At 39.7% G+C, this 23382-nt stretch overlaps 1 protein-coding gene across 6 annotated transcripts in view; it reads left to right on the plus strand.

The window, feature by feature from the left end:
- Nucleotides 1–23125, plus strand: part of smpd3 (sphingomyelin phosphodiesterase 3) — a 120524-nt gene extending 97399 nt beyond the window's left edge. For all 6 annotated transcript variants that reach the window (XM_063477623.1, XM_063477624.1, XM_063477621.1 and 3 more), the window contains 6 exons: nt 1073–1148; nt 4214–4375; nt 5860–5949; nt 11528–11591; nt 12215–12383; nt 17065–23125. In XM_063477623.1, the coding sequence (XP_063333693.1) occupies nt 1073–1148; nt 4214–4375; nt 5860–5949; nt 11528–11591; nt 12215–12383; nt 17065–17166 (663 nt within the window). In that variant the 3' untranslated portion in view covers nt 17167–23125. The remainder of the gene's footprint in view (nt 1–1072; nt 1149–4213; nt 4376–5859; nt 5950–11527; nt 11592–12214; nt 12384–17064) is intronic.
- The last annotated feature ends 257 nt before the right edge of the window (nt 23126–23382 follow it).

The raw sequence follows: 23382 nt of genomic DNA on the forward strand, positions 1-23382 counted from the left end.
TCTTTTCCATTACAGAACTGTTCCATAGACCTCTGCTGAGGTTTATGTGAGTGTCATGTCTTTCTCTTATAAACTGTCTGACATAACCATGAATAACCAGAAGGGTGTGCTCAAGCACTAATCATTAGCACCATTGATTATCAGCTAACCTTTTAACATCCAGTAGGGAACCAGACATGTGTTTAGGGTTAGTAGGGTTAGGGTTTGCTAGATATATGCATTTTCAGAAACTACAAAATGTTTCCTTTCAAAAGTAGATCCATATATATATATATATGCCTTTTCAAATAGGGAAAAATGACATTTAAAAAGTGTTGTATGTTAAACTCTTGAGGTTATTATGTATCACCCAACTCTAACCCTAACTCTGTGGGTCACTGGCTACCAGATGTTTATTTTTATTCTTGTTGTTAAACATCCAAATGGAGAAGCTGTATTAAAAACATTATAATGCGAACATTTTTTGAGAAATGTCACATCATATAGTTTCTGAAAAATTGCCTTGACGTTAGATAGGTTACCCTGGTGAGAGGCAGTCGTTCTTCTTCTTTTCTGAATGATTGAAATGGCAGTGGTGCACTACATGCCAAATAAGAGAGATATGATCATAACTGCGGCTCTTTCAACATGTTAGGATGAAAAACAGTCTCCTAATTACAAAGATGTAGAGCTCATCATTATTCCATTACGTAACTGTTACATACTGTTTTATTAGGCTTACAGATCTTATAATCATGAATTATTATCTCACATTTCTGTTATATCCATGACATGCACCAATATTTCATAATGACATTACACAATGATGCCTTCTTTAGGTTTTCATGGGCTCTCTGCCCCACTGCTGTTATGTTGCACACCCTAAGTGCAGTGATCGAATTACAGCGTAATGACTCCGTTTTCCCACAGGGATCAATAAAGTTTCACCTTGCCTTGTATGATCTAATTGCTGCGGTTGTTACCTGGCTTGTTTCTCATACACAAACACACTCGTTAAATGGGCTTTGATGCTGCCTGTTTGAACACGGTGGAGTGACATGTTTGTCTCTGGTCCCGCCCCCCTCCCCAACAGGTTCACGTGGGCACCTCACACCAAGAGCAGAGGGTGGTGGGATACGTCACATGTACGCATCTCCACGCCATAGAAGGTAGGGTTATATGTTCTACAACTCTCTCTTTCTGTCTTTTGTCATTTCTGTCTCTGCACATGCACACATGAGTGTATTAGTAAGGATCCCATGATGCCTTTTTTTGAAGGGTTGTTTCTTAAGCAGGATGGAAAACATGTCAGGTCCCAATGTGATTGTCTTTCTCTAGAAGATCTGCAAAGACAGTTTTATGTGTGTGTGTGTGTGTGTGTGTGTGTGTGTGTGTGTGTGTGTGCGTGTGTGTGTGTGTGTGTGTGCGTGTGTGTGTGTGTGTGTGTGTGTGTGTGTGTGTGCGCGCGCTTCTCTGTCCAGATACTTAGATAAATGGGCACATCAAAACCCGAGCATGCCTCCTCCTGCTGTTCCCATGGTGACTGCCTCAAGCTGTTTAAGGCGTCACAGCCCTATTTAAAGCCCCTGGTCGATGTCACCCTCATTTTTTACCATAGACATACCCTCCCCACCTCTTTTCGCCTGCTATTCTGGGCTTCTCCTACGCTTCTCTCAGACCTAAATATAGCAGTGGCAGGGCTGTTTCTAAAGATACATCAAACACAAAGCCTTTGGAGGTTAAGGGGGCTGGGCTGGTGGGGTAAGTCAGGGAGAACAGAGAGGAAGAAACAGGGGAGGAGTGCAGAGACCTGATTCTCTGAGAACTATATGAGAAATCTTTCCAGGCTGAGTGCTCAATTCATGATGCAGCGGGACTGTCAGCATATAGATATACAGTACATACTGAACTCAGTAATGCAGTGGCTACCTCATCTCTTGGCTTTGTTCCATTTCAGTGCAGTTCAGTTCAATGTGCCCTTATTTTTGTTCCTCTTTGACTTGTTGCCAGCTTGGTGAGGATGGAGGTCCTAGGCCAAAAGCCAATGGACACGTTACCAATCTGTTACAGAGAGAACAAACACAGTTACCTCAACATGCATGTGCTTGGACTATGAGATGAAACCAGAATACCCAAAGTACTAAGTAACCCAAACCTTCTTGCTGTGAGGGACATATATATAATCACTTTATGACTGAATGAACTAAAGTGACGACCACAAAAGGCACCAGTTTTCTATTGCTGTTGCTACTTCACTCACACCCAAAAAAAATAAGATTTAATGTTTTATAGAGCCTCATTTAGGCTGTTGTTGAAAGAAGAATTGCAGCCAGCAGCCAAACTGTTGAGACCTCAATTCACTGATTTGTTGTCTGCTCTAATATTGCTGCATCACAGCCGGTGTCACAAGCGGTCGAGATGCATATACATGTACTCAGTTTTTACTTGGGCATCTCTGTCCCGTGTTTCCATTTCAAGGATAAAAATAATTTGATCTCAGCATTAATATTTTTGGTAAAACACTGATTGCACTGGACAAAGAATGTATCTTTGCAGAGTGCACAGCACCATAGAGCATATGGATTGTGTAAAACTGATAATAATGATATCTTTTTCATTTACCCCTAACGTTTATATTTTTAACCGTTAAACAAAAATATCTATTTCAACCATATTTCTGTAAAGAATCAATAAAAATGTATGAAAGGAGTAGCTGGAACTGAGGTGACTACAGAGACCTGGACCACCTGCCTAAAATAAAACCCCTTTGAGAGGCTTAAATATAGTTGTGTTGTTAGTTTTAGTCCCTTACCCAACTCAGAACAAAACTAATCTCTTTGCAAATTAACAGAGATTCAATTACTCTGAACTATCCTGAGGTACAGCTCAGTTGAAGTTCCAAATTCCCCGCTGGTATTTACCATCATTACTTCCTGCTCGTAAACTTCACAAAGACCACGTTTTAAAGCTCTGACAGTGCCTGGAAACTAAGGAGGGTGGTGCATCCCGCATAAACGGCTGCATTACTCACCTGGGTGAAACATCTCTATATGCACCAGGTCTGCACTTACCCATCTAGTTATGAGAGGGATAAGTTCGGTTTGGTTTTAGACACATGCTAAATAAGCACATTTCTTAACATTAGCCAAACTCAAACATTACTCTTTTTGAGTCGCCTGGTGGATTTTAAAAGGTTAAACTTTGTCTACACATCAAAGGATTTGTTTGTTGCATCACCTTAAACCTGATGATTGTTTGCTATGGACATCCACTAGTTCTTGCTAATTTCTCTGTGTATGTATGGCCCCTTCAGAGTGAGACTATTTACCTGATTGTTCCTTTTTTCTGATAAAAGCATACAAATCATTATATTATTTTGATCTGAAGAAACATTTAGTTTTCATGCACATACGCAGGCAAACGCTCCCCCACGTCCCCCCTCCCAGATCCATCCATCTCTAAGAGATGCAGTCACACAAAAAGAAAAGAAATAGCATTTCACATGTACTTGAGCTGAAGCTGAGAGTAATCAAAGCCAAAGCCACCTACTCACCCACCAATATCTTGACACCTCTTTGTTTCTCGCACTCTCCACTATTCAGCTGATATTTCTATCGCATGCTTTCACCCACCGCCTCCTTCTATTCACCTCCTCCCTCCGATCCATAACTAACGCCAATTTATCAGATGTACTGGCAGCAGCGGACAGACACAAATGCTGCCAAAGCAAAACAGCACCAGAAATTACTTAAAGGGACTGGACTTTTTTAAGCAGGATTGTAATAACTGCTCCGTAGTTACAGTATTAGACACAGTGGGTGACAGATGGCAAAAGCAAGACCTTCTCACAGAGCACAGATTAAGTCAGAAACAACATGAAATGGAAGAGCTGGGGTGGCGGTGGGTTACAGAGCGGCTTGCAGAGGCAGAAGAAACTGCAGGCAGGCTGAAGCAATGTAAATAGTGGAAGGCAATCACCAGAGGGGCCAGCCCCCAAATTAACTTATAGGTTTAAGATAGCCTTTTACAACTTCATTAGCTTACCAATTTGTAGCTCATTCTTTGGTGTCATATTACGTTGTAATCTACACGATGCAAATTTTCACATTCAGGTTCTAACCCACAGTACTAATGCTGAATTAATCTGTGATGTTATGCTCTGATTACACCCATTTCTGCATATTTTAGTGATTTTCAGTAATAATCTGCTACTCATTTCACTGCATTATCTCAGGTGATGCATCAGTACGGTGTGAGCAGCTGGACCGGTTGCTTCAGTGGGGGGCTGAGTTTCGCCAGTCATCATCCATACCACCGGAAGGAGAGAAGGTGCTGGAAGACCTGGTGGCCTTTGACGTCATCCTGGGAGACCTCAACTTTGACAACTGCTCTTCAGGTATGTCTAAATTGATATTGCCAGGATAAACACAGGGGTAGCTGGGATGTTCTCCACCCACCTCAAAATTTGATTGCATGCTGAACTGGAGAAAAGCTGTACAGTGGGGTTGAATTTTGGATATGCACTGATGTAGATATTGAAATAGGTCATTTCTCAAAATGTCAACATGTTCTCTAACTTGCTGTTAACATCGAGTCTCCCATTTAGCACTCGGAAAATTCTGAAAATCATGCACTTTGTGTTTTAAAATGCATTTGACCTTATGATTCAGTTATAAACAATCTGAGGTTCGACTAATTACCCAAAACTGCAGCTTTAGTTCTTTGCTTTGTAATAATAGTGTGTAAAGAACAAAGCTGCAATTTTTAATTCCAAAAGAAAACCATTGTTTAACTGACTAATGTACTAACTCGATAGGCTCCTGCTGTCAAATAGACAATTGATTGTTCTTATTAGTCATATTGTTAAATTCTTCTTTGAAAGCTTTCCGTAATGAGGCATTGAATGTGACCACGATGCATGTTATAATTAATCAAAACAGCCTTGAAACAGTGAACCTCTATGACAGTGTGTCAGTAAAGCTCATGGCTCAGCTCACAGATCTTTGTACTTCACACTGCAATTGTACATGCAAAAATAAAATGTGAATTAAGCTCTGAATGCTTCAGTAAGACTGAATAGCAGCTCAGTACTGTACCTGAAGGCCTCCTGTATACCCACAGCTTTAACCAGAGCTCTGCACTGGTGTTATTTATATAACCACCATCAACAGCACCAACATAAAAGACAGAAAGAAGCATTGCTGTCTCTTTATCCCTTAAATCCCAGTGCAAAAAAGTGTTTGTGTTGTAAAGCAGACTTAGCGATAAAAAGCAACGCAGTGGATTAAAAAGAAGGATAGAGTGGGAGAAAAGGTATGAAAAATAAAAGAATGGAACAATTGATTTTTAGTAGCTAATTAATAACTATATAAGACTAACTATTCACCACATTTAATTTTTGCATTAAATTAGATAAATGCTAGACCACAATAATAAAAAGCATTCATACAAAAGAGCTATCTCACAAACACAAGCATGATAACTAAACCAGCTGCAGTTGGTATCAGAAATAGCAAGCACTAAAGGTCAAGTCCTTGGCAACGGTGGGGAGGAAGAACTCCCTTTTTAACAGAAAGAGTCCACACAAGCAGGCTCAGGGAGGGGAAAAGGTCTGTAAAGAGAATGAACAGAAAAAAAAAAAGTGTAGAGCTGTGGAGGGTAAAGGGGAAATGAATGAATAAATAATAATGAAACTGATTTATTTTATTATACTTAACTCATTTTTTGTCCTCCACAGCATGCTAGCAGCTTAGCAACTATGACCTCCTAAAGAAGAATCAGTAATGTGTGACTTTTCTGCCGTGTTTGGAGTAAAACTGACTTTCCTGACTGTGTGTATAACCTTCCACTGTGTATGTGTGCACACTTGTATTTTTCCAGAGGACAAGCTGGAGCAGCAGCACGCACTTTTTACTCAATACAAGGACCCATGTCGCCTGGGGCCAGGGGAGGACAAACCATGGGCTCTGGGTAACAACACACAACCCAACACATGCCCACGCACATCTTCCTCTAGGGTCGCGTCATACGCACTGTAGTAAAATGTTCACCACCGGCTTCGGTTACAATCTGACTGTAAAATGCAGGTGTTGCTGCGTGCACCAAGGATACATGCGGTGTCTGCAGAGTGCAGCAGGCATTAATCTGGCTCAGGCTGGCTAAGTCAGAATGCACCCAGTACAGCAGGCTGATACATGGGCATTAGTGACGCAGAAGACTGGAGGGTTTTGGTCTGGATATGGAGCGTTTTTTAGGCCAGCGGTATTTCAGGGACAGTGTGGGCAGGACCGAGTGAAAGGGCTTGTTTAGAGAAGGGCTTATTTATTTGGACAGGCATATTTTCCACTGCAAGCCAGGGAAACAGATTGGCACTGCCTGTTTCGCTGTTATTAGACATAGGGGGGTTGGAGGGGAAAGAAAAAACTGATCAATGAATCAATGAAAGAAAGGGAAAGAAGATTATCCCATTTCATAAAGCTTATCCAAAGAAGATTAGACCTGAATGGATACAATAGTCACAGCTAGAGAGCTGAAGCTGCCAGATTTTGTCAGATGTTGTACTGACAGAGTGTGCAGTAATTTCCTGACTCTTCTGGTGGCAAACGGCAGGATTTCATACTGCTTTTAAATCTTTTGGAAAAGAAGGAAAAGCATGAGACCAACTTGGCATAAAAAGCCGTGGCAATATGTTCACACGACTGAAGTTTCAGCAAAAAAAGAAAAATCTCCCCCACTCATAAATGTCACGTCTCTTTTCATGATGCGTTTTAGTTCATGTTAGAGGGCAGATTAAACAACCGCCAAAGCCAGCAAGTACACTCACTGTGGTCTTCGGTGTATTTTTGGAGCTGTGGCCAGAGTTGGTGTGAAAGAATATTTATTTTGTTCCCTTCACAGCTTGTTGGTGTTTTCAGAATTTATGAGACCAGAAAACTGAGGTCATGTTAACCACTCAAAACAGGGAAGCTGGTGCATATCTGTACTTTCCCAAGCGAGCTGAAGCAACACATTCTCACTCCCAACCCAACACGTGCTCATGCTCAGGAACTCCTTCCTTTTATATTTAAACACATTAGTGTGTTTTTCCATTTCAGGGGTGGCATTTAGTGTTGATTTCCAAGAGGAGGAGTAACAAAATCCTACATTTGACAGGTGTCTGGAAACTAATTTAAGGTTAGGGTTAAGGTTTGTTGGTGTTTTAGCCACATGCATGGAATTTGGCCCTGTAGTATTTAGAAGCATTTCCATTTGGTTGTGCCAAATGGGCAAAAATACCATGAAATCTAAGTCTATCTGGGTCACCAGGTGGGGGTGAGCCTAACCCAGAAGACAAAAGCAGATTCATTTAACTCGTTTTTTTGACCTTACCATTGGTGTTGCCATACAGTTAGCTTAAATGCAGACTTTCATTATGTCAAACACCCAGTAGAAAGGCAGACTTCTCCTTTCCTTGTTTCCTTAACCTTTATCTTACTACGTAGTGAAAGTCTTAAGATTTAGAGTTGTTCAGTTATCAGTTCTGCTTGCCTCTAATGTCACAACTCACTAATACACTGATTTGTTTTGAACTTTCAGCGACTTTTTAATGCCTCAGGCAAACAATCTCATGCTGCTTTGTTAAAATCTGCTATGAGCTGTATTAAAGTAATCAAAGTGAAGCGAAGGCTGTAGTCTAACTCTGTTTGCATTGGCTATGTGCTCATTTTGATGTTGACTGTATTGCCAAACCACTGTATAGTATAGTCTCATGAATTTATTTGACTTGAATGATGATAATAAAAGCAAGAGTTAAAGCGGATCATCTCTGTAGCAGGAAAAGAAAATGTGAGTTGACAGAAGGGTTAGCAAGATTATGTTTCATTTTACTGTTGAGACTGCCTGCACCCTTCCGTTTTTAACTCCAGCCTTGGCAGTGAAATTATATTTTAGTCCATGTTTATACAGCCTGGAGTAGCCTTAGTACATACGATGTGTTTTCTTATCTATCTCGAGGATCCACATCAACAGCCTCGTTGTGTAAGTGTTGTCAGATATACATATATAGTACCACAGTCCTCTCTTTCTGACTTCTCCTTCATGTCTTTCCTTGAGCTATCTGAGTTAAGGAAAGTTGATTAGCAAAAGATGTGGAAGTTTTGTTTTGTTTGACTTGGCCAGGTTTGGTTGCATTAGCTTTGGCATTTCTTATGGGGAGTTGGAGCTCCTGGACAAATTCTGCACCAGTACAGGGCGAACAACCCGACTCCACACAGTGGCCGTGCTCAGCATCCTTGGTTACCATGGTGTCCCATGGTACTGATGACATCAGCAGCACTTTTTTTCTTGAAGTCTCTCTGTGGTTATTTCTGACTTTGAGGGACTCCCACCGACTCTGTCGAGCTGCTAACAGCGTACCCAGTGGGCGACACCTACAGGTCCTGACCGAGTGAGAATGGGTTGGCTAAAAACGGCAGCAGTGTAGCGGAGTATGCCCACCGGACACCCCGCCATCTTTATTTTCACTGATCTAAAACCTGCTCTTAGAATTGTGAAAAACACTGTCCGCGCATCAGACGCCTACTCTTCATAAGGGCTCCCAACACTCATGAATTGACTGGAGTAACTTCAGAGTGCTGCGCTCGTCATGCGGAGCATTTTAAACGCATTATCCAGCCCACGGCCTTGAATCCTCATTCTCAAAAGCATCTCTGAGTGCTTCTCTCTCTCTTGCTGTTTTATTCCACTGGTTTATGACAGTAGATTGTAGTCTGAGGATTAGAAAGGCGGAGAGGGTTTCTGACCCTTTAGAATAGCTATACTGGAAGCTAGATGTTATTTGACATAGTGAGGGGGAGGACTGTACAGTGTAAACTACATCAATAAAGCGTGAGCAGAAATGGTTTCTGCAGTATGTCACTGCAAATGAAATACACAGAGTGGAGATGAATCATTGGTGCACTTGTATGAATATTTTTCACGAGCCAGATTTTAATCAGATACTGGTGTTTTGCTGTTTTCATCTTTATTTAAGCTAATTGAAATAATTCGATTCATGCTCACAAGTTTCAGTCTACAAAGGGCAAAACAATGAAAAACAGAGATTTACCAAATAGCAAGAAGTCTGGTTGTTTATTTTCAGCTGCGCCAATGTCCTCCCAGTGCCCAGAGACATGCCTGTCAGGAGGATGAACGTCAATTCATTGGTCACAGGTAGATAAACCTTTAAGAGGTCAGTAAGAATAGAAAAGCACAAGGGAAGCACAAGCAGAAGTACATTAATCCACTAACAAATCATGAGCGATGAGCCTAACCTGAATTTTATGCCATTAGAGTGTTGTGAAAATTGTTCAGTCATTCTAATCGGTACACATCCCTAACTATATATAATATATATACTAATATATATACTATACTAGTATATATACTATATACTATATATACTATAATATATTTTGTTCTTAGGTTAGGGCCATCACCAATGGTTTTAATGACTTAGTGAACAAAAATAAATTTATATAAAATCTATTAATGGAAACTCCTGTAGCTTGTACATTTTTGGTCCTGTGTATTAAAGTACAAAATTGTCATTAAAAGTTTAAGACTGGGACAAACCACAGTACCCTCCACCAAAGATATGATTATAAAAGGAGACTATTCTTCTTCTAAAGCTACAATAGGATATTATTTTATGAACATGAAATTGGCGCCAGCTGATGATGTATAGAGAAGTGATAACTTTTGTTCAGTGACTGGTAAATGGACTGGTTCTTAGATAGCACATTTCCACTTTACTTAAACACTCAAAGCACTTTATTCAGCTTTATTCACACCCAGTCATGCCAGTACTTTTTTCTAAACCTGGATCTTTTCCATCTCGAAGAGCAACTTGGGGTTCAGTATCTTGTCCAAGGATATTTAGGCACGCAGACTGTAGCAGTCAGGGGTCAAACCACCAAATTGCCTATCGGGTACCTTCTGAGCTGGTTCCCATTATCTGATAACATTTGAAATGGGTAAATTAGATGAACAAAGGCTGCAGCTCAGGAGCAAGAGCAGACTGTCTAGTCATTTTAAGATTGGTGCTTTAACTCATCCATCAGAGTATGAGTGTGTGGTTGTTAGGTTAAACCTGCTTAGTCATAGAAAATGTAGTAAGAAAGCACTTTGAGTTCTCAGAGTAGAAAAAAGTATTTAAGTACCACTCCAAACGCTGAGAGATGGACAACTTTTTCTAGTCTAATGATTTGAGACAAACATCTAAATTCATTGTGTTATTTTAACCTTCCATTAAGAGCTTTTGTTGCCCTCCAACTGCAGAGTCATATGAGCATTGTGCACTTTATAAAAGCATCATGCACACTGATAATCTCCTGCTGACACATTTCATGAAAGTGACGCTTCATGAATTCAGAGAAGGAAAAAAAGCTCAGCCAGCAATTAAAAGGTAATCCTATTTTTCCTCTTTTTTTTCTTCTAAACCTGACCTCCATCAGTGTATGTACCTGTGGATCATGCTAACTTGTATCACTCCGTACCTTCATACCTTCAGTATCAGGGTAGAAAGTGCAAGCTCTGCGCTGCCTTCCCAAAAAATGTTTTTGCATAAATCATTTTTCATTCTCGCCTAAAGTAAACATGGAAATGAACCACCTGAACCTTTTCTCACTCCCTGCTCACATAATGATGCTTAATCAGGACATGTAGGTGTTCTATTACAATGCACTGGGCACTCTTTTACTGAGATTTTTCACCAGGTTAGTCTGATAGGATTTAACACCTGACCTGGACCATAAGCACAAGCAGAAGCACTCTGCTGGTGTGTTAACTGTAGTCAAGGACTTAATCATGGAAACCAAGAATAGTGGAGATATTAGATGTTTGACTGAAATGTTTTAATCTTGTGAAAGTTGTATTTTATTTTTCCCTAAATCTAAGTATCTAAGTAGTCTCCGTGTCTAAGCCACATTATTTAATGCCTAAAACTAACCAAAAAGACAAAAAGGCCTCACAGTCAAAAATAAGCAGCATTCAATCTCTTGGCGGTCATATGATGACTTTTGTTCTAAGTGGTATATACATATATACCACTTAGAACAAAAGTGTGTGTGTGTGTGTGTGTGTGTGTGTGTGCGTGTGTGTGTGTGTGTGTGTCTAAAAATCAAACATGAAAATGACTGGCTGTGAGAATTACCTTTTTTCTCTATTAGGCACCTCCATCAAGGGATGCTTACACAGCATTTTCATCCACACAAGCTATATTCTTTAAAAACTCTGCAGCTAAACTGGACGACTGGACAGACTGCTCAGCTGTCCCATAGTCAAATTGAAAACGGTTACAATAGAAGTCATTTTCTACAACCTATTTGCTAATGTAAACACATCAATGTGAATGAATGGATGTGCTAAGTAGTCCATTATGAAAATATGTGATGATGCTAGCTAAAAGACTGAGCCATCGACTGATACTACAAGGTTGAGGGAGAACGAGGGGGAGGGAAGGAGAGAAATGCAGGCTGAAATTACTTGTGCACGTCTCCACTTTAATGCATTGTAATGTGTCTTTAAACAGGTACTCTGCTGGATCCCAGTGGCCTTTATGATGAAGATGTCAGTTCACCGGAAAGTTTACAAAAGTGAGTCTCATCCCCTGAAAAATCAAATTACCTCTCCTTATATTCGCATGTCAATCATAAATCACAGCGGTCTAACTTTTGCTCCCAAATCTTACGAGTGTACCCATAATATATGTGTACCAAAACATATCTGAGATTTAAAGCTCTGAAATTACCATTGACCCAGTGCTCATGTTTGCAATTTGCTGTAATTACTATAATTTCTTCGGAAACCATGTGTTTCAATGAAGCATCGTCATGACATCACCAGGCAGGCCACGAAGTCAAGATAAGCCCTAATCTCAGCAAATTTAGATGATGGGAGTGCAAACCCACACTTGATCGTTGCTCAGCTGATACCCTGCAAACCATCTCCACCCCAACTGCTCGTTATCATTCAATGTCTGACATATTTATCTTCAGTGCCTGCTCTGGAGTCTTGTTAATACTCTCTTCACTTTCCACGTATGCACACAGAAGTCTATAGAGGTTGGAGAACAGAGCCAATATCCCTAAATATAAATGACTGTAGACTGAAATAATAATCTTTTTGGTTATAGTGGTCCTGACAGAATTCCAATTAACTATATGCATTTGGATACAACACAGCATCTAAACTTCAGTATGTTGTGTGTTGTTTTCAGACTTATGGAGAACGAAGAGGGAAGGAAGGAGTACCTGGTGTTTCCTCCCAGTAAGAGCCAGTGTCCTGCCAGCAGTCAGAAGGGAAGGAAAATCCCGCTGAAGGGCAACGGACGCCGTATTGACTACATCCTTTACAGCGACGAGGGCCTCCAACAGGACTGGAAACTGGTATGGTTTTGTTGTCTTGCTGGATGACGCTCTCAACACTCAGTGTCATATTTTTATTGTCAATTTGTGTAAAAAATTTCCAATCACTCTGTTAAATGTGCCACTCACGGCAAAACAGCCCAGTATGTTACATGTACTGTGCTCGGCTGTCTTCTCTTTACTCCTCACAACAAACCTTTTCCTGACCATAAAACCATAAAACTTTGATCCAGAAGCCACATTCTTGACCATGATAACAGCTACAAACATCAGGTTGAAGATGTTGGACCTGGTTTCCTGGTTGTTTTTGACCATCTGAACGTCACCTCAGCTAACTGTGACACTTTGAGACTTTTTTAGACCTTAGAAAACTGGCAACACCTCTTAATAACCTGTCCTTTTATTTGTGTTTGAACTAATTAGCTTGCAATGTGCTTAGTAATTTACAAAGCCTCAAAGTATTTATTTATTTTTAATCTTAAAGATATATGCTGTTTACTCAGTCAGCCTCAGAAAAACAACAGTTCATAAAATTAAGTCCAATATTATACTAAGAAGTGTATTCCCATGATGAGTGTAAACTTTTGACCGGACATCTAAGTGCTTTTAAGAGGTCCTCTAATTCGCTCCATTGACCATAACCAGTTTAAATTTTAATTACGTTGTTTGAATGCAGTCATAGAGTAGATGGCTATATTGAAAGCATTATTTAAATGAGGTCATGCTAGCGGTCAAGTCATAATTGAAACGTTATTAAAAACATGCCATTTTTATTGTATTCTGAAGGGATTATTTCAACCACAAATTCACAGTAATAACAACATATTACAAGCAGATAAATCTATGATTTTAATTTTGTGCCTTTCATTTGTTTTATGAGTCTTTATGGAAGTCCAGACTTCCATAACTGCAGACTGGCAAATCATTGTTCAACGATGGTGTCAACGCAAAGTGTTGTCAATTAGTGAGTTTCTGAAATGTGAACTTTTATGCTCACAACTGCCCATTTATTTATGTCATATAGATAAGACTACAAGAAATTCCTTTGAATCACGCATGTACAAGCGCTTTCAGACAGTTCGGGCTCACAGACGTAAACCCCACAGCTAACACTGACGTGAAGTGACGTCATCCTTTCCTATATTCAAAATCCAACAGCTCATTTGGGTGCTCTACCATTCAGCACTGCTTTGAGCTAACTGATGTTAGCTATCTAAGCAGTGCTAACCTACTGTAGCCAATACTTTGTTTTAAGCTAATCAGCTGCATGCTAATGTTAACCAGCTACCCAAAACCTTTCACACTGCTGTCTAGGGCAGCGGTCCCCAACCCCCTAGGCCATGGACCGGTACCGCTCCGTGAGTCATTTGGTACCAGGCTGCAAGAGTTGAGGCTTGAGTTTGACATTTATGGTTTTCAGGGTTTTTATAATTAACTCGGTTTCCCTGGGTCTTTTCCCGTGTTGTAGTTGTATCTTATTTTGAAAGAAATATTTACGCATTACCATAGCGACCAGAGAGCATTAAGGGACAGAGAGGAGGATGTTACTCTCAGTGTTGTTGGCGCATTTCAGGAGGACACTGCTAATAAAGTTACACAATTATACAGTGAATTCGCGTTTATTATTATATTTACAAAACACCACAGTTTCTGTCTTGGTCGTATCATTTTAGTTTGTTGTATTTATCAGCGACACCTTAAACGCCGGTCCGTGAAAATATTGTCTGACATTAAACTGGTCTGTGGCGCAGAAAAGGTTTGGGAATGCTGCGCTAGGGAAACCAATTCCATTCATTTTACAATTTTCTTAAGCACTTATCCAAGGTGGAGTCACAGGAGGTGGGGGTGTATCGCAGCAGTCATGAGACAAGAGGTGGGGTATCTCCTGGAGAGGTCGCCAGTGGAAGTCCTTTCTGATTGTGTTCTTTAGCTTGCAAACATGTTAGCTTTCTGCACACACACACCCACACACACACACACAGGCCAGTCTTTCACCTTTACTCAGGAAATTCAAATTTACCAATACAGAACTACAAAGGTGTTCCCAGATTTCAGTGTCGTCACATTTAGCGTTACATGGAAAAGAAATAAAGGGAAAAGAAACGGTACCTTTCACATGTCTGTGAAGGTTCTCAGTCATCCAGGTCATCGTAGTCAAAGGAGTTAGCAAAGAAAAGCGTCTGGACTTCTTAAAGTTGCTTGAAGACGTTTCACCTCTCATCCGAGAAGCTTCTTCAGTTCTAAGGTCAAATGGCCGAGAGTCCCAGATTTAAACCCAGTGGGAGTATCCCCCCAAAGAGGGACAAAGGTACCTTTCACAGATCACCATTTGAACATGCAGCTATCGTAGGGACTGTGTACACCTGGTGCTTTTTGTATCCTCAAAGTATTGTATTTCTAATATAATTTTACAACTTCCATAATCTTGAGCAACACTTTTTCCCTGCAGGAATCAATAAAGTTTTGATTATACAAGAAGCTGAGAATAACAATGTGACGTCTTACACGGTACACAGACTCAGTACACAGTGCACGTTTTTCACAGCAGACATTCAGATTTATCACAGCACGAGAAGGACAGGTGTGATTAATAACACTAAGAGCGACCCTTCCATTAAGTGGACAAAAGCGAAACCTTCCTTAGGTAATGCAGCGTTCATTCAGATACACTGGCATGTCAAAAGGGTTTATCGCTCACTGAAAAAAGGCAACACATGTTTTAAATCGGTGTTCCTACTGCGTTGGATGTGTGAAAGCATCTCCAAATATTACATGCTTAAAACACCAACACAAAAGAGTTTGCTAACAGGGGGCACAGAATTGTGGCATTTTCTTATCAGCAGGGAGGTGATATGTTTAATTCTCCTCTGATTAATTTCCTAGCAACAAAGCTAAAAAGCTCATTTTCCCGAGCCATGTGAAGCAGGGCTGGCTGCCAGCGAAATTATGTCACACCACGGGAGAATGTTTGACTAAAATCTGGAGAGGTGAACAATGAAACACAGCAAAAACAACAACAAAAAAAAGTGGGGAAGAAAAGGAATGAGGGCAGGGCTGTCTGTGTGAGGGACTGGAGAGGATTGGAAAACCAAATCATACTATTTACACCTCTCTCCTTCCTTTCCGTCTCTCTGTCTGACTCTTTCTATTAGCTCTCTGAAGGCAGCCGCCTGACGCCACCTTCTGTCAAAGTACAGTTACTGTAACATCATTTCCCTTAAGTGGAGCTGATCAAGCATGTCGCTAACCTCCCGTCACTTGAAGGGTCTCATTTATTTACATGTTTACCTTAATCTTGTATTGTTTCTCTTTATCTCTTCATGTTACTTTAAATTATTTTTTGAAGAACATACTTGGATAAAAATGTTTCCGCTCTTAGGTTTAGATTGTCCTGCAATAATTATTTAGTGGAGACACAACTAGCGGAAGGAGATTAGCGGATTACCTTAATGAAGACAATTACGTTTTAAATGAGTCGATATATCAAAGTATGACCTAATTTACATACTAAATATTGCTTTTAACTAGTTTCAGTGAATGGATTTTGTACAGAGGGAGGATTTATTTGTAGAGATGTTGATTTCTCTCTGTTTATCTCTTACACCAAAAAAAGAAAAAAGATTTTATACATTTTGTAAAATGTTGGGGTTTTTTTGCTAAAAAGACGCTACCATAAAAATGTAAACTAACATACAAATCTATACTAAAAGAATGTTTCATTTTCAAATGTAAGTTTCCTGTCAATTAGATTGTACAAAGTACTATTAAAAAATTTCATAAATTGTCACATCTCATCTTAAAACTGCACTATTGATAAAACATATCAACTTTATTAAATGAACTCTTATTGATGGTCACGACAAAGGTTTTAGTAGTACTTGCAGCTACATTAGCAGTTGTTGTCTGTGGAAAGTACCTTCTATTGACATTACAGTCCACATACTTTTGGTCAGGGTTGTTTATCATGGTTTTGGACAAGTCCCCAGAGTTCCAGTGACATTTAGTGACAGCAGCTGGCAGGAAGGCCCTTCCTGCTCCAACATGACAATGTCACCATTCATAAAGCTGATTTTTTTTTCAGGAGAGGGAGCCCCTCATATTCAAAAAGCACCAAGCAGCTATGATGAATCTAGATGGCCTCTTTCTGTAAAATGTATACTTAAAAATGTGGGATATTTTGGACTCTCAGTTATTGAGATTATGGTTAATGAATAAACCCCTTCAGAGGGGAACAAATGCTCCGATACCAAATTGAAAAGCACCAGCAGAGAGCTGCCTCATTAGCTTGTGGTAAAGTAATTTCTCTTTTAACATCTAACTAAAGATTTCAGCATTTCAGTGATTACACTAATGCTTGCTTTATACTGGAGGATGTTGGTTTTGGTAATATTATAGGCTGCCCGAAGATGTCATGTGCAGTGGTGCTTCCTCTTATCTAAAACAAGGCTGTAAGACACTGATTCCCAACACTCCTAACTATCACTCCTAAACTGAAAAGCTTGTAACAGAAAACCAGCAATGCCAAAATTAATGCACGTGACTTTATTTGAAACGTCTTTTACTTTCTGAAAACAAAAACCAAACCCGCCCTAACCCTCTACAGGTTAGGGCGGGTTTGGTTGAAAGTTGCTGCAGAATTAACTGTGAGCTTTGTGACGCCTTCATGATCTGACGATGCTCTCTTCTACTCTTCATCCTGCAGGAAATCGAGGAGTTCAGCTTCGTCACCCAGCTGGCCGGCCTCACCGACCACCTGTCTGTGGCCATGCGCTTGGCTGTTTCCACTGGGGAAGAGGAGCCTTAGACTCATCACCTGAGCTTTTTATTTAAATACTGCCATGGAGAAGAGCAGACAGCCAGGATGAGAAGAAGATGTTACAGATAAGGAGGTGCTCAAGGAAAGATTGATGGGGCAGCAAATAGATGGATGAATGAACGAAGGAGGATTAATGAAGGTAGAGAAGAGGACCACCAGAGGGGAGAGAGACTCTGAGAGACTCTGAGTGGGAGAGATAAGCAGGGGAATTCAGTTTAGGAAACCAGAAAGATTTTCATCTTCCTGGGTAAATCACCCACTCAGTCACACACATTAAATACAGCACCACCCACAAGAGATCGACTTCTCGACTGTTGAGTATCGCCTGGCCTCTCCTCCGACGCTCCCTCTGGAACTGAGTCCAAAGGGTTTTATTTTCAGTGAATGGTTTCATGTAGCCAATACACACACTCCTTTTATCAGATCTGTTTTAGCCGTAGTGTTAGTATGATTTCTTTTTTTAATTATAATTATTGTTATTATTATTCTACCTTCAGGGACAGAAGGGACAAACACATTATTGGGGAGAAGCGTACAGCTACAGACTGGCCTTTACACTGACCGTCTGTGTCTTTGTGTCGTGTTCCTTGCTGAAAGGCTTTTGGTCAGTTATTCACCTTACTGCTCTCACAGTCAGTCCCAGGAACCTCAACAAGTGTCTTTTCTTTTCTAAAAAAAACCAAGTCTTTCTAAAAGGATGAAATCAATGTACAATTTCTATTATGGCCGCACCAATTTTTATAAGGAGTTGAAATGCCTGTTTAATATTATGTGGTATGTTTCTATAAAGAGGTATTGTTTAAAGGGACATGAAACTGGAGAGAAAACGTTGTCGGTTGAATGCGATGCGACGCTACAGCATGTTTTCTCAGCCATGTTTGGTGAAACCATTGGCGAAGCTTTGCTGATGCATGATGGGAAATGGTGTTAGTTTACAACATTCATATAAAGGCTTGACACATACTTATACGAGTCTGGATGCCTGAAGGGGCATTTTGGCTCTCAAAAACATACCTGCGTGTCTGTGTGGCATTTGTGCATGCTAATGCTAATAACACACATACAGAGGATTTACCTAATGCAGGCACACAGCTACACACATGACATAAGGAGGGCTTTCAGTGGATGTAACAAACCCTCTGGCAGCCAAATTGGACCTCTTCACGTGTCCAACACGAAACATGGCGATCTTTTTGAAAGACTAGATATTGTCAACTTGTTAGCAAACAAACCGTAGTAGCTATCTGGTTGGCAAACCATCACTGTATTGTGAGCACATCTGTTTGGTTCACTCGGTAAATTCCAGCATGAAGCCCAGTTATTAGCACAGCAAGTTGTCCAGTGGATTATTACGTTGACAGCCATATTGCGACGCAACTGCAAAACCTCATTGTTCTGTAACATTTTAAACACCTACAGGCTGTGCAATATGCCACGTAAACTCAATATAAAGTTCAAAACAGTCCCAAAGATTAGCACAGACCGACCAAGAAGACACAGAATTCAGATTTTATTGCATCAAACGCTTCTTTTTTCACTTTTTTCACAAATACCTTTAAATAACAGAAACTATCCTGGGGTTTTTTTACAATGTATCCAATATTTTCAAAAAGCAGGACATGTTCTGGTTGTTGTTGTTGTTGTTGTTGTTTGTTTGTTTTTATTGCAGCACAAATTCCTGGGAATGATTTGCCAGTAAATGTTCTATAATTTCCTGGATTTCATTTTTCTTTTTAAATGGAGAAGTGTAGAAGTGAAAAAACAAAACATAACTGAAGGTGTGTTCAGACTGAAAGCCCATTTGAGACTTTTTCTCTTTAATGAAAAAAAAATCCCAAGTATTTTAGCTGTTTGTGCAAATTCAGTCAAATTCCCACCAACTGCTTTACCTTCAGCCTAAATGCACCTTCAGATTTCTGCTGTACTGTGTTACAATGTGGAGAAACTGGCTGGACAATTTTGAAATACTAAATCATTATAAAGCCATTACACCAACTCTCTGTGTGTTACAGAGCCAAACAGACCATGGTATCAAACAGGAGCTGGAACTTTGAGAAGTGTTTAGAGACATGTGCTTACTTAAACTGTCCTTAAATACCCCCCAGACATGCAGCTGTGGTGCTGTGAACTCAGAGTGCTGTGGGCGAGTGACCTTGTTACCTTGAACTTTCAGAAACGAGGAAGCAGTTTTTAAACTATCAGTATTCTTAAATGAGATGCTGCCAAATTAAACAGTTCTGCTTGGAAAAACTACAACTGTCATTCATACAGCAAATACCTTGAATATAAAATAGGCAAACATTAGCCATCACAAGCTAATGGTCATATCAAGCCAAGTCAAGTTTGCATCCAAATGCTAGATTCGTATTTTCTCCACAGTACCTGTTGTGTAGCACCACACATGCTAACCTGTAAACAGTAAATGCAGTAAACTCCAGATTAATCTTCTACCATTCTGTTAATCCAGGAACTACACCCATACTGCCATCGGTCAATATGGGCCGTAACACCTCTCGCTCTGAACAAAACATGCTTTACGGTGATAGTTAAGTTTGCAGATACTGTCTGTATACCATGATCTGCAGGGTAAACAATGTTTACAACAGTTTTGTGACCTTTCTACCTGTCTCGTAATCACTTCAGAGGAAACGTTTCACTTCAAGCATCACTTTCAGCATCAGTGCAAATATGAATATGTTGGGGCAACTTCATGTGGTATTTTCCCCCCAGTTAAAAAGTGCTAGCTGGCATTTCTCTGAATAAAAACTGTGCTGAATGATAACCCAGGGTGGCCAGTGCACTATAGTATGTTTACAGGCATGGTATCAGCAGTCTGTTGTGAGTGTGTGTGCATGTGTGTGCGTGTGTGTGCACAGGACTTGTCAGTCATCCTGTTATGTATGTTCAGCTTACAGTTTTGCATACAGTATGAGTCCATCTGTCATTTGACTCTCTATATTACTCATGGTATTATTATGACTGACACGTTCTTCTTTTTACCAAGTCTGTGCTTCACCGTGTTCCTTTTTATTTGATTTTTCTGAGACAAAGTCAGGTGAATTTGAGAATAATCATTGCTTTGCTTAGGGTAACATCACACACCCAAGAGCACTTGGTAAATAGTCATGTAAATACACTATATGAGTAAAGGAAAGGTGCCACGGTGAGCATCTGCTATGAGGTATAAATAAATTAAAGGTTTGGAGAAGTACTGTGTTAGCCAATGTAAACATTTATTTATAAACCTTTATTTTTCAACTGTTGTATTTATTGCATAAAATCTGAATACTGCCGAACAGTTCATTTGTAAGAATGGACAGACAAACAGTGTAACACGTCTTATTTTAAAGCTGGACTGTGAAGGTTTTTGATATTATATTTGGATTTTATTTTGTTTTGCTAATTCTTCTGTGTTATTTTTAATATTTCTGATTTAAAGTTCAAAGGAGAGTGTTGGTTTGTGCGGGTGTTGAGGGTTTATACCAAGCCTCAGGTTTGCAGTTGGGTGACTTTTCAGTCACTCATACGTAAACTTAGCAGTTGGAGGCAAATATGAACTCATCCTGTTGTGTATTCCTGTGAACTCTTTCTAAGCAGTTTGTTAGGCTGGTGAAGAGAAAAATGCTCAAGTGTGGTTCAATTTAAGTGGCATTAAATTCAATTTCTGGGCCACTTTAATGCTCTTAAACTGGTCCGCTGTTTGGTGCTGGGCAGGCACACTGACTACAGCTTGCAACCGCTGACTGTATATAAAGATGGACAAATAGCACATGTCCACTTTATCTTCCAAAACTGATGGAAGATATATGCTGGTGACAAGATCTCTGTTGTAGTGATTAGAAGTAGATCCTTTTTTGTGGGTCATCAGTATGAGCGGTTCTTCTAACATCACACAAAATTATTATTACAAGTCAATAAATTCCTCTCCCCCAACTCCACGTCCTACTTCCAGATCAAATTTCCTGAACATTAAAAACACATTTTCAAATTTAACTGGAAGATAAAACCCATGATCTCGAAACTCCAAAAATGTGGAAATTAGCAGACATCAAATAAATAAATGAGTAGTAATAATTACAATAGGGAATTGAAACAACCAAAGATCAAATCCTTTATAAAAACAAATTGAACAAGTATAGTACTTTCTAAAGTCACTTCATGCGCCTATTTTCATTTGATATTAGAACAGACTGTAAAAACAATGCTAATGTCTCCCAGAGTTAAGTGTTAATATGAAACAGTGATGTGCAGAAAATAAACCGACAGATATTCTAAACTAAGGATGAATATGGTTTTTGGAGGTGTTTTGGTACATCTCACTACCAGACTTTGATAGGAGATTGAAACTGAGCCCATTTACTTTTCATTACCTCTGGATGAAAAGGATAAATGGTACGGTGTTCTGAGACGGACATACAGGTAAAAAATAAAATTCAGAATCAATTCAAAGTCTTAAAATTTTAATGCATCAACCTGTCTCAAGTAAAGGTTTTGGCTTATTCACCAAAAGACTCGTATTTACATGTTTGTAGAGGAGAAAAATTATTATTGCAAATTTGGATTTTTAGTCCTGATAAATATTGTATTTGTGCAATATTCAGTGCTCGGAGGTCTTAAAACCTCGATGCCTTCGCTGTGCTATCAGACTATATTAATTATCTAGTTCATAAAAACCAAACACTTTGAATTTTTAAAAAGTATTTGCTTTAGCCTTCTGAAGTCTAAGTCATTATCAGCTCTAAACCCTAAACCTAAGGAGAAAAGCAAAAAGGACACCACTGTTGTTGACTTACACATCACATTGGTGGTGAGTTGAGTCCTTTTGATGATTGTAACCATTTTAACAAATAATCGGGCTGTAGCTTTTTAATTCCTGATTAATTCTGATTAATATGTACTGACCATGTCAGCACTATATTAAGGAAAACACTCTGCCATTAATGATGCCATCACCTCCCAGCTGACTGCGAATGTTGCTACTCACAACCTAAAAACAGTGCAATCTAGACTATGAACATTTATATAGCTGAAATTATTTCTCTTGAATAATTATAATTATGCAGTCTAGCACCTTTTGTTGTAAATAGGAGCACAACATATTGTTTTAAATCTGCCTCACTGCACTGCTGCTCCTGACAATCAAACAACTGGAAGTGTTTGGTCAAAGGCTCGTTAGGAGCTTCAACCACAGCCACACAAACCTTAACTGTAATGACAACCAGGGCCACTTCCATCACTTCAGCCCTTTAAAAACAAACATTAGGACAAAATTAGATTCTCACAACAGTCAGCTGATTGGCTTGTAAGTGACAGGAATGTAGACACCTAGATAACGTAGTGCTCCCGACACTTTAGCATCCATTATCCTGCTGCAGGGAGATGACCAAAGTTATCCATTATAAAGACTAAAGATGAAGATGTGCACCGTACTTTGGTGTACACATGAAAAATAATTTACTCCTTCCTGCATCTTTTGGTGTCTGTATTCTTAGGGGAGCTAACCAGTAGGCCAGTTGATGTCTGTATGTGTGATATAATTTTGCTACATTTCTGATCACAAATCACTGCCTGCCTTGTGTCCACGTCGAGTTCAGGACAGAGTTATTCAGCAGTTAGTTGGGGATTTGAGCTCTAACCTTTTGTAGCTGCATGTAGTGTAATATTGCTTTAGGCGTGTAGTCTTCATAGGAGTGATGCTTCACTTTGCAATCCTTTTCTCATTTGTTTGTTTTTTTTCTATCATGTGTCTCCATGTTTTTTAATTGATTCTTGTCTTTTGGGGGGAGGGGCTTATCGATGGGTTTGTCTGGCTTGGTCTCTGTAATTTGGCTCGGGGGATCAACTGCTTTTCTCTTTCTAAGCTTCTTCAACAAAACTGCTTATTTTCCTCTGCTTTTCTAAAGAAAAAAAATCAAAGGAACTTTCCTCTCTACACGTGTCTTTGTGTCATTATTCAGTTGAGGTCATTCAATGAACTGCAATTGTAATGTTCGTGGAAATAACTAGTGGATATAACAACCAAAAGTGCCATAACAAGCTTGTGGCAAGCGGTAACGCTAACTACCCTCAAAGTTTTTGTAAGTGAAAAGCTGCTATTGGTTGTTTGTGCTTCAGCTCATTTCCTCTTTTTCCAGTGTATCACAGTACGACTGCTTAGCACTGAGGTTAAGTCTGATAGAGACTGCCCTGTGGCTCTTAAAGGAC

This window comes from Pelmatolapia mariae, linkage group LG7, assembly GCF_036321145.2.
Source record: "Pelmatolapia mariae isolate MD_Pm_ZW linkage group LG7, Pm_UMD_F_2, whole genome shotgun sequence".
In the NCBI taxonomy this organism is placed as follows: domain Eukaryota; kingdom Metazoa; phylum Chordata; class Actinopteri; order Cichliformes; family Cichlidae; genus Pelmatolapia; species Pelmatolapia mariae.